The sequence below is a fragment of the Lissotriton helveticus genome, chromosome 9, assembly GCF_964261635.1.
Source record: "Lissotriton helveticus chromosome 9, aLisHel1.1, whole genome shotgun sequence".
NCBI classification, from domain to species: domain Eukaryota; kingdom Metazoa; phylum Chordata; class Amphibia; order Caudata; family Salamandridae; genus Lissotriton; species Lissotriton helveticus.
Genome location: NC_136070.1, coordinates 181,895,948 through 181,908,608, shown reverse-complemented (window position 1 = coordinate 181,908,608; position 12,661 = coordinate 181,895,948). Strand labels below are relative to the sequence as shown.

The 12,661-nt window shown below is 45.0% G+C and overlaps 1 protein-coding gene across 1 annotated transcript in view; it reads left to right on the top strand.

The window, feature by feature from the left end:
* Window positions 1-10,265, top strand: part of MAP4K5 (mitogen-activated protein kinase kinase kinase kinase 5) — a 686,515-nt gene extending 676,250 nt beyond the window's left edge. The window contains exon 32 of the mRNA XM_078659722.1: window positions 9,046-10,265. Coding sequence (XP_078515848.1) covers window positions 9,046-9,133 — 88 coding nt within the window. The 3' untranslated portion in view covers window positions 9,134-10,265. The remainder of the gene's footprint in view (window positions 1-9,045) is intronic.
* Window positions 10,266-12,661: the final 2,396 nt, after the last annotated feature.

The window sequence follows — 12,661 nt, the reverse complement described above, 5'->3', positions numbered from 1 at the left end:
ACATAAAAAGAGAAAGTGTATCTTTTGTAGACGAGAGTCTCCGCAATCCTAAGGAAATGCTTGGAAAGAAAAAATTAATCCTACAGCTCATCAAGTCCCTTGTAGGATTTGTGGTATCTTACCACAAATCCTAAGTATTTGACCGGCCTTTGGGCCCCACTGGGAAAGAGTAGCCCCATTGGGTTCTGCACCGACTGCTCATGGACCAGTACCGGTGCTGGCTTGCCACTGCGACCTTCCCCAGCCCTGGCGCTGATGCTCTCGGCGCCAGCCCCATCCTGATACCCAATGACACAGCGCTGCATCGACCCACACCGATTCCGGCACTGACAGGACCACTGCGTCCTAGGTCCGAGCCTTAGCCCTATTCTGAAGGGGTAGACAAGAATGAAGAGTGGGTAGAGGTCCCTGGACCTTTTGGAATACCAGTTGGAAGGTGGTATGGACTGGTGGGAGGAATTCAGGGATGTCAGTGGTCTGGAGACCTCCCCAGATGCTGTTATGCTTTCTCCCCCTACCGTTGCTATGGAGGAGGGAGCATCTTAGTCCATGGTGAGGCTGAGGTCCTGGATCTCGAGTTGTCCTCTGTGGCAGTCAAAACTAACATCTTGGGGTTTTACCTATTCTATTCTCCCAAATTGCCATTGGAAATGTGCCGGCAGTTGCCAATGAGAGAAGAGAGAGAATTTATCACAACCATGCGTGTGTTGAGCATAATCAGTATGGGTGACTGTTTTCTGGATGGGACAGTCAAGCAATGGGATACGCTTTACACAACTTTCCTGGAAGCCTCTCTGTTGGCAAGATTTCATTTTTTCCGGGCAAGGCATGCACTTCGAACAATACTGGGGGAGGACATGCTAGAACTACCTGAATTTACCCCTGTAACGTACCTGCTAAGTGCACGACCACCACAACCCTTGATCTCGATATTCTACACACTTGCAAACGCGGAGCCAGACCCTCCTGCTGTAAAATCGCTTCAGGAATAGCGCGCAGAATTACAGATAGATATTACTGATGAACAATGGGTATATTGCTGTAGGGACACAAAGACAAAGACTATATCGCAAAATGGCAGACATCGCGTAATACGCTATAAGTTTCTGCAGAGAATGGGGTGGCAGAGGCAAACTTCACGCATCTAGCATAGGACTGCCCGGGGATTCAGAGGTTTTGGGAGGCGGTGTACATTGCATTGCAGGACATAGCGGGAGTAGGAATGAGACTCCCCTGGAAGTATTGCTAGGCTACACTAAGGAGTATCCCAAAGGCACAGGCAAATTATTAGCACTGGGTATCCTAATAGCATAGCGCAGGATCGCTATACGATGAATGAAGGGCCCCACACCCACTAAAGAGGAATGGTGTGCCGACCTACCTTGCTGTAATACACACTCCGAAAACTTCAATGCACTTATGCCCACTTGCTTTAAGCCTAAAAATATTTGGCCCGTAACTAAGTTAAGGAAGAAACAGGGGAGGAACATGAGAGGACAGGGATTGGCTTAAACACTGGGGACGCTGCAGGGCTGCAGTGTGGCCCTGTTTGACTTGCCACTTATTGGGTTGGGCTGTTTCACACTGCTGCGAGAGAGGGATTGGGATGTACCCCCTGATTGTAAAATGATGTTGTATGTGCATCAATGTATAAGGATACTGCCCACCAGTGTCAATGTAAAGTTGGAAGTTCTCATTTTGCTGCAACTGTCGGGACAGACTCTGTTTTGTTTTGTTTCTTTGCTGCTACTGCTGTATGTAATGCAATGATCAATAAACACGTTTGAATATAAAATGAAAATAAAGTTAAACAAAAAAAAACTAACATCTTGATGAAAGTGCTACAGCTGGGAGCTTCCTCTTCAGAACACATTGCTCCCTTTTAATGAAGCACTGACGTATGTCCTCCTGGGAACCTGGTCTAAGCCCAATTCAGGGGCTCCTGTAAACAGGACAATCACCCGCAGTCACCGAGCCGTACCTGGGGACCTGAGTTTCGTTACTCAACACCCGACCACTGAGAGCTTTGTAGTCCAAGCTTCTACGTCCCATGGCACATTCCCTGCCGCACCCCTGGACAAGGAAACCAAGAGGCTGGACAGCTTGGGTAAGAAGATCTTTTCTTCTAACAGCCTTGCGTTGCTGTAGGTGAACACCACATGCTTATTGGGCCACTACCCCCACAAACTGTGGGACACTGTTGCGCAAGTGCTTCCATGGGTCTCGAAGGAGGCGGTGCTTCCATGGGTCTCGAAGGAGGCGTAGGCTGTGCTCTCCAAAGCAGTAACAGATGGGAGAGATACAGGAAAGTTTGCCATTAGTTATGGTTTGGATACAACCAACTCGGTGGGCAGAGTGTTTTTGACAACGGTGGTGCTTTGACGCCACACATGGCTGAGAACATCTGGCTTTTCAGGGGATGTCCAGGCTTCCCTCATGGACATGCCCTTTGATGGTTACTGTCTCTTCAGAGACAAGGCAGACTCTGGGCTGGAGCGCTTTGAGGATTCACGGGCTACGGCCAAGTCCTTGGGCCTCTCAGTTGCCCACTATCAACCCAGTCTGCCTCTTACCCCTTTCATAGCCACAGAAATGATTTTTAACCACGCCTACCCTACCCCAGCCCCCACCCGATTTCAACTGCCCAGTCCATGCTTAGGCAAGGATCCTGTGCATACCGACCCCGTGGTTCGGGTAGTCAGAGGGCTGCCACAACCACCAATCCTCCTACATTTGCAGCCTCAAAGCCCTCTTAATCTTGCCCTACAAGATCATAGGCGTCAAGTTGGTGGCAGAATCCCCATTATCTCTGCCACTGGCAGACCATCACATCAGACAGATACTCCCTTCCCTTCAAATCCTACCCTCCCCTTTGCCTCCACTCATGGAGGATCATTTGTCCCTGCTCCGCGAGGAAGTCACGGCTCTCTTGGCCAAGGGAACCAGAGAGAGGGTTCCGTGTCAGAAGTAGGCAGTGGTTGCTTTTCCCACTACTTTCCGGTCCACAAAAAGAACAAAGGGCTTTGCCCTATCTTCGATCTGAGAACCCTCAACCTCTTCCTCAAATTGGAGAAGTTCAAGATGCTTACTTTGGCTCAGGTGCTGTCTGCCCTGGACCCCGGAGACTTGATGGTAGCGTTGGACCTGCAGGATGCTTGCTTTCATATTTCCATCCTACCTGCCCATCGATGTTACCTGCCACGAGCATTTTCAACGGCTGGAACAGCAGTGCATATCCCTGGTGGTTTCACACCTGGCAGGTTACCTGAACACCAGACCGGACTAACTCAGCCATCCATGCCTTGCCGATCAAGAGTGGCGTCTCCATCCAGAGGTGGCGCATGGTCTCTTTCAGCACTGGGGACAGCCTTGGTTAGATCTGTTCGCCTCCTCCAAGTGCGCACAATGTCATAAATTTTTTTGCATGCTGGCGTTTCCAAAGCGGTTCTCGCTCTGAGATGGTTTTTGTCTAGAGTAGAGCTCCTGTACACCTTTCTGACCATACCACTTCTGCCCAGAGTTCTCAAGAATATCCAGAACAACCGGGCCCAAATCATCCTTGTGGCTCTGGCAGACACTAAATTAACAACAAAAATGGTTCTGTCGGGTGGTAGCAAGAATTAATTTAAAGGAAGGCTGGAACAGCTCAGAACACAAAAGCAAACCTCGCTGAGAAAAAGTTTTTTATAATAAAAACAAGAAACACAATACACGGGAATTACTTCATTCCGTTTTGGTTATGATAGATGCTTAAAACATGTGATTAGTGACTGTGGTGAACAAAGTGACTAGTGCATTGCATATAGTGACACTTATATACAAAATTATACAGTTGAACCTCGCGGGGGATGGGGAAGGGGTGTTATCTTTCGTTAGAAGGCCAGTATTACAAAGTCAGTATTCCAAGGAAATAGATGGTTAATGTCCAAGTTCCTGGAGGTATCTTGGCCAAGTATGAGCGTCGACGTTTCGACCCTATTGCGCCCCAATTGGTGGTCGCGGCGGGTCTTTATCAAGACAAGGGGTGGGAAGGACCTGGAAAGGAAGGGGGAGGAGGTGCAGGTAGATAATCATCGTCACAAATGACAGAGGTAAGTCGAAATTTACTTACAAAGGGGATCTGGTCGGGTGGGAATAGAATCCGATGGGAAGCCTGTCGGTCAATCTGGATAGAAAATGGAACTGGTTTGAGACCTTAATGTACTGACCAGATCAATATTAAGAGGTCTAATGGAGGATAGGCGATATTTAGAAGTGCCTAGGTGAATTACGTGGAGTGCTAAAAGGCAATTAAGGTTACGCGAAGCTGGATGTGCTTAGGTGATTTACAGGGAGTGCCCAGCATTAACCTATAGGGGTCGGCAATCTAGGTGCCCAAATTAGTTACGCTGGTGAGTAATCAGCGGAGCAGTGGGACCGGCACGCGGCTAGCTTACCCTCGGTACTGCGAACTACGGTAGTAACGCTGGCGGTCAAAGCGATGTCAAAACGCCATCCGAGCTGTCAAGGTAAAGCTCGAGCAGGAAGAATGAGCCCGGGAAACTCAGGAACGATAAGTATGCTCATTGCTCGGCAGCACGGGTCGGCGGTTCTGACCCGCCATGGCTGGCCCAATCAAACTAGGGGCGTAAGACTAGGAGACGTGAGGTTCATCTCCTCGAGGACGCATGGTACGTCGGTTGCCAAGCAACCCAGGAGCGTCAGTGTGATGCGCCATGACTGGCCCATGGTCTGTACCGTGTCATACGTCACGGGGTACTAGTGGAGGGGACCAACTTAAAACATTTAGAAGAAGATTCCAAGGTTAGCAATTGCAGCAATACAGGAGATTCAAATATACATTTGCAAGAGCCAACATACAGGAATACATCGATCAAGAGAGATTTGAAAGTTCAAAAAGGAGTTCATGTTAAGTCCAAATGACCAGAGTTACAAGAGATTCATATACCAAGGTAACAGTAAGCCCATTTGTTTGCAAATCTCCTCGTGTTCATTCAATCCATGACTCACAGAGTTAAGGGTGTGGATCCATTTACACTCCTTTCTATTCAATGCAGTGGACAAAGAGCCCCCTCTTGGGTTTGCATTAATTCTCTCCAAGATACGCCAGCGCATACTGTCAGGATCATGGTTTTGAGTTACAAAGTGGTCCACCATGGGTGCCCCTTGCACCTTGCAACGAATTCTACTCATATGCTGCAGTTTGGGAGCCTTCACCTTCTGTGTTGTCTGTCCCACGTAGGGTTTGTTACATGGACACAGAACGATATATATGACATTGGAAGTGTTGCAGTTTGTAAGGGAAGGCAATGTATATGTCTTGTTATTGTGAAAGAAGGAGGGTCCATCAATGCACAAAGGGGCATGCTTTGCAGGTACTACATTTGAAGTGTCCTTTCATGGGAGGTAGACCCAGATGATCTCTGAGGGTTGCTGGTTTTGGTGGTTCAAGGAAGGCTTTCACTACATTATCCTTTATATTCCTGCCCCTCTTGAATGCAAAGAGTGGACCTTTATCGGTATTGAGCTCGGATGCCACCAAGTTCCAGTATTTCCTTATTGTTTTCTTCATGATATTGCTCCTTGAGTGGAAGGTAGTGACACAGACTAAGCTGGCAGTGGTGGATTTCTTTTCTTTAGGGATCAGTAACTCTTCCCTCGGGCAATACCAGGCTCTTTTCTTGGCACGTTTGAGAAGCCCTAATGGATAGCCACGTTCACGTAGGCGATTTGTGAGTGTCTCACACTCCTTAAAGAAGTCTGTTTTTTTGGTGCAGTTACGCCTCATCCGTAGATATTGACCAAATGGCAGGTTGTCACGTAAATTACGTGGGTGGTGAGAGTCGTATTGCAGTAGGGTATTTTTCTCCATGGGTTTCCTGTAGAGATCATATAGTATTAGTCCATCTTCTGTTTTGAACAAAAGATCAAGGAATGCAATGCTCTTTTTGTCATAGCTTATGGTGAATTGGATGTCTTTACACCTTGCATTTAACCAGAGGAAGAAGTCTTTTAAATCAGCTTCCGTGCCTGTCCAAATCATGATCACGTCATCGATATAACGCTTCCATATCGATATCGAATTGATGAATGGATTCTCTTCTGTATACAGGTGTTGTTCCTCATATTGGTCCATGTACAAATTCGCCAGCCTCGGGGCATAAGTAGCCCCCATTGCTACTCCTATGCATTGCAGATAGAACTGTGCATCTGGCAGACACTGCCATCCCGAGCTTCTCAGCATGAGTATTGATCCTCCATTCAGGCTGCCTCTTGGGGAGGATCTACTCTCACAGCAGCAAGGGAGGGTCCCTCACCCAAACCTGTCAACTCGACACCTTCTTGTGTGGAGATTGAGCGCCGACAGTTGACAGCATTTGACCTTTCTCTTGAAGTCAGTCTGCATTGTTATTTTGGCAGCCAAGCGTCCCTCCACCAAGACGGTATAAGCCTGCCAGTGGAAGAAATGTGTATTATATTGTACCGAAAGGTCTTTTGACCCTCTTTCTGCATCCCTTTTTGATATTTTACTTTTTATTTTAACCCTTGCCCAGAAGGGCTCTGCGCTGGGCACTCTGAAAGGGTATCTTTCTGCCTTGTTGGCCTTCATGTGGCTCCAGACCAACCCTCTTTATTTAAATCCCCCATTGTAAATAGATTTCTGAAAGGTCTTGTACATATTTTCCCCCCTTCCATTAGGCCTCAGTGGGTCCTTAATTTGGTTCCCACATCTGGTGTGTGCTCCTTTCGAATGGCTATACCAGATGCCTGTGCACACATTGTTGTGAATTGCAGAGCAAGTTCTGCGTCTCTAACTTGATGGAATATAAGGCAAATCACCACTGTAAACTTTCAAACAAGTAATACATAGACCGAACACTCCAAATATCTTTTGTTCTCTGTATTTAATATAGATCGATTGCCCATCAACACGTGTTTCATCAGGGTACAAACCCACGACATCTTCAGGGATATATGGCAAAATAACTGAAAGTAGATTAATCTCTCTGCCGGTTGTACTTCCGTCCCGGCTGATACAGGAAAGAGTAAATTCCCAGGGTATGGTCAAAAACGATGAATGGACTCGTAATAGTAAACGGTGGAGTGTCACTCAGAACAATATGCCGAGGAATTGCAACATACAAACCTTTGAGAGCCGAGTGAGGCTCTATCCAGAGTGCGTACTCCTCCCATATTGAGTACTCCTCCTCCGTGGGTTTTCAGACTGAGCAGCATACTCGCCTGCCCTGTACACATCTCTTGGAGGAGTACTCACTCTGGACAGAGCCTAACTCAGCTCTCATACGTTCGTATGTTGCAATTTCTCGGCTTATTGTTTTGAGTGACACTCCACCGTTCACTATTTCGAGTCCATTCATCGTTTTTGACCATACCCTGGGAATTTACTCATTCCTGTATCATCCGGGACAGAAGTACAACCGACAGAGATCAATCTATTTTGTTATTTCGCCGTACATGTGCACAGGCATCTGGTATAGACATTTGTGGACCTTGTGTCTGTTGAGGGGTTCAGGGTTATCCCCCGCCTGTAGCGCCGTGCCTTATCAAGAACATTCTCATACAGATGTACACACGAGCAGGCGCCATCGCATACCACATGAATCCAAACCCTTCTTTCGCATCTCCTTTCGAACTGCTTCATAATTGTCCCCTAAATCTGCTCACCATCAAGACAGCCCTTCTAGTGGCAGTCACATCTGCCCGGAGGGTGAGTGAGCTGCAGGCTTTATCATCCAAGCCTTCATTCCTGTCTATTTTCGGACAGGTTGGTGCTCTGCATTAGAGCCTCTTTCATGCTGAAAGTGTTAACACCATTCATGTGGGCCAATCCATCACCTTGCTCACTTTCTATGCTACTCCACGTTCCTCAAAAGAAGAGGAGCGACTCAGTCTGGACCCAAATTAGGCGTTGCCATTCTACCTTGACCGCAAACGTGAGATCCAGGTGGATGACCAACTCTTCATGGGGTATGTTGCAGCAAAGAAGGGTCGGGCAGTACAGAAACCATTTCGCGCTGGGTTGTTTTCTGTATAAAAATCTGTTACACACTAGCCATGAAGCAACTCCCTGAGGGCTTAAGGGCTCATTCCACCAGGGGAAAGCTGCTACCACTGCATTAGTGCGTTGCGTCACAGTCCTGGACATCTGCCAGGCAGCAAAGTGGGCATCCCTGCACACGTTTACCATACACTACTGCCTGGATAGTCCGGGGTGGGCACTTCACCCATTCTGTCCTGCAGGACCTTTTGGTTTAGAATTTGTCTGCAGCCCACCACCGTGGATGGCATTGCCTGGATATCTATTCAAAGGTAAGGAATCTGCCACTAGATGTCTCTATCAGATGAACAAGTTACATACCTTTGATAACGCATTATCTGGTTGAGACCAGATCTAGCCACAGATTCCTTACCGATCCACCCATCCTTTCTGCTATGCGGACGACTTTCTAGAGTCAAGCCTGATCTCTTTCAGGGCCCTAGTTTGGACACACCAGTGACAGTGCACTTCATGGCTTTGCTCTCCTGGCGTGAAAAGTAACTGATGCCAACACGCCGAGATATCGCCTTTGTAGGTGACGCAGACGTCACTTCCGATGCCAGCAATGCAGTGTGGAGCCGATCGATGCCACCTACCAGCGCGCAGGGGTACTGCTCACACAAAAATCTTCCGGATCCAGTCTGATGCCTGGAAAATTCAAAGGTAGTGAATCTGCAGATAGATCTTGTCTAGATAATGTGTTACCGAAGGTAAGTAACTTGTTACTAATTTTCATTGTTTTGTGGACTAGATTAAAAATGGTAATTCTGCCTTTTATATTTGTATTGGAAATATATTTACGTTTTGGGGTGTGGGGTTAGATGAGTCAAATTTGGTAACTGGCCGGAATGATTGTAAGTTGTATGTATTTTATTTCTGTGAGGCAAATGCATAGAAGTCGCAAAATATTGTTATTTGTAAAGATTTTTATTAATCGGCAAGTAAAACAGTATTTGATGGTTAACTGTATCCTCTGTTCATTGCAGGGTTGTGGTGTTAGAGAGCAGACCAACAGATAATCCTACAGCGCACAGCAATCTCTACATACTGGCTGGACATGAAAATAGTTACTAGGTTACAGCAATATCAACAGATATATATTATTATTGACATAGGAATATTCAACTTCCAACATAAAATTGTCAACTCAAAGGACGTTTTAACGGTGTATCTTGGTTTTCAGTTCAGTTTGTTAGAATAATTCTTTTGACAGGAAAATAGATCATTTTTATCTGGCTGCTGGAAACAGCTGTTCTGTCTCGCCACTGTGTGGCTGGTTTTATCAAGTTAGCTTAATAAAAGCTACTAAAGAAATGGTCCCTCCCTGTGTGTCATAATGATGTACAACTTATAAAGTGATATGGGTGCCTTAACATGTTACACACTGTATGATTTTGTATGAATACAGCAATTACGTTAGTACTTCAAAGTTGTTTTCCAATTTTGAGGCACAATCCTTAATATTTTTCTGGGAGTTTTGTATAAAGGTGAGCTGTTTTTTTAATCAAGGAAGCAGAAGTATTCTGTGAAATGTGATGTTAAATCTTTATTTATTAATCTGCTGCTAAAATGGGTTTATATATAACTTTTGGAACATAGGATTGCATAGCAGTTGAGTACATTTATCTGATTTTAGAATTGATGAAATATGTAGCACAGTTCAAGACTTCAATTTGATTGTATTCTTTTTAACATGTATGTTCAGTTTTGTACAAAAAAAGTGCTTTGTTGTTTTCTCCTAAGTTACCAGAAACATGAGTGTGCTTTTATCCGTGTGATGAGGGTGATGTTAAATGTAGGAAGCAGTATTTAAAACTGACTGTTCGTTCTTCTCGTCTTTTTAGGTCACTTCAGATATGGTCATTCTTATTTACCATTCCATCTAACATGTTTACAAATTAAAACATGATGTTGGGGAGATTTATTACCCGGTTTAAAATAGTATGTGTCTCGGCCTGTATTGTATTGTCTAGGTTTCAAATATGTAATGAATTCCTCTGTTCATTACAAATGTCTATAACATATATATATATATGTGCAAAACACACAAATTCAAAGGTCTGTGCTTTTTTTGCTCAAAGTTGTTAACATTGTTTTGAATAACATACAGATAACTGCTACTTATTGTTGTTGGCAAGCATGCCCTTCGTCACGGTGTCCAAGTCACAACATGTCACACATTAATAAAAATGTTCCGTATGCTAAACATTTTTCAAATGTTTTAATGAATGGTGTTACTATAGGATTGTTAGATTATTGAGAATAGAGATCACAGTCTTGATGTAAGCTGTTCACACAAGGCCACAACAATCTGACCTCTAAATAAAATGACAGCCTGGCACAAGCAGCAGGCCACCCTCCGAGAAAATGCCTGTGGCATAACATAACGTCTATTTGTAAAGCGCACGTTCACCCCAAACGGGGTATCTTGGCGCTGAATAACAGATGTTTATTGTTACCCACTCAATGGTCCTCATTTTATCGACCTCAGTTCGATGAAAGGCTGAGTGGACTCGCCGGGATTTGAACCTGTGGCCAAGGGGTCGAACACCGGCCCCCGCAGTGGATGCATTAGTCTACTGCCAGACCCGGCTCAGTTTTTGGTTCTGGCTTCAACGTTGCTCTGAACCCTGCTACGTACCTTTATACTTTAAAGTGCACATCTCCTCTCTTCATAAAGTATTGTCAAAGTCCAATAACCGGTTTGTTTTAGACTCTGGGGCCCTGTGACTGAAAATATATCCCAGTAAGGATGAATATAATGGGAGGAAGGCAGTGAACCTCCTCCCACCTAACACTACCACTGCTGGACTTTCCCTGGATCCGCAAAATGTGAGCAGCCTCAAAACCCTCACCTGTGCAGAACTTCCCAGTCTGACAGGGACATCCCTCAGCTGCGTTTCCCCCTTTGCCGAGTAATAAGGAAGGCAGCTGGAGATTTGCAATGTATTCAGGACGAGCAAAACCATCTGTCTTCCCAGGGATTTTTGGCATCGAAACAGAAGGCTGACATTATCTTCCCTTTCAGCAAGGTCATGATGAACATGATCTGTGCAACATGACATGAACTGTATTCCAGCGGGAAATTGGGTAGGAAGCACAGATGGGCTTATTACGATTTTGATGTTTCCTTTCTAGACTGAGGGAACCTGAAAATGTTCCCATCAGCGCATACTAGGAGGAGATCTTAATGTCTTGACTCAGTGGAAAGGAAGGTCTTTTCCTCCAACATTTTGGTGCTAAGAACATGCTATGGCACTTGCTAGATTGCAGGATATTATCTTGTTCCATGGAAACGGCTGCATTTGTTCGATCGAGTCACCCAGAACTGCTGAGGGGGCTTTTTGCATAGGAAAACATTTGGAGATAGCGAAAAACTTCACCAGCAGTGCATACCATTTTGGGAGTCGTTCACCTATATACCAGAACTATAAAGCAGACCCAACCACACCATCTTTCTTCAGTAAGAAAATAGCATGATTTCTCAGCTGGGTGAAAGCAGCAATCTTCTAATCACTTTTTGAACCATTGGGTGCTCTGGAAGCCAACATTGAGGTTTTTCCTAAAAATGCTTCCCCTCCATGCTCTCATTCATCTTCTCCATCCTCAAAGTAAGATATTCATTAAAAAATAGTCTCTTTGACTGACAAGAACAACAAAAACAGAACAGAGCAAGAAGAGGGCTACAACTGCAAATACTTATTCATTGTTAAGAGTATTTCCTCAAATATTTAGAGCACACGTTTTTAAAGAAATAAAATGGTAGCCCTCCAGCTAATCATTCAGGAACAGCACCGTTTGATTTCCGTAGGTTTTCAAGATGTGTATTTTCAAATCCCTATCTGTACATTCCATCTGAAGTTCCTTTGAGTAATGGGAAGTGATGAACACCATATCAAAAGGTAAATTAACGTTATAGTTAGGTGAATATTTCAGTGACTATGTAATGTTTTAAACTTATGAAAAAAACAGTGAAATTCATCTGTTACACTTATCTCACGTAGCTTTAACTCGTGCCCACAAGCAACTGTGGGCCAGATGTTCGACATACCAATTTGCGACTCGCAAATTGCGTCACATTTGCGACTCGCAAATTGCGTCACATTAGCGACTCGCAATTTGCGACACATTTGCGACTCGCGACTCATAAATTGGGATGTAGAACAGTGTCTCAGACATTGTTTGCGATTCCTAATGAAGTCGCAATTTGCATACCTCATTAATATTAATGAGAGGCTCAATTTGCGACCACGTTAGGAATGGCTAGCACTCACAGGGATGCTGGGGTCAGCAGACCACCATGTCTGTGAGTGATTTAAATAAAGAAGGTTATTTTTTTTTAATGCAGCGCTTTTTCCATAAAGGAAAACTGGCTGCATTTAGAAAAAAGAAAAATGAAACTTTTCAGTTTCATTTTTTTAAGAGCCGGCAGTGGTTCCTGGGACCACTGCCTACCCTTAAAAAATATTTTTTGACCCAATCACAAAGGGGGAAGGGGTCCGCTGGGGACCCCTTCCGGTTTGCGAATGGTTTACCATTTACTTGAATTAGGTGGTAAATTGTGAGTTTTTTCCGATTGCAATTGCAGTTGCAAAACATTCA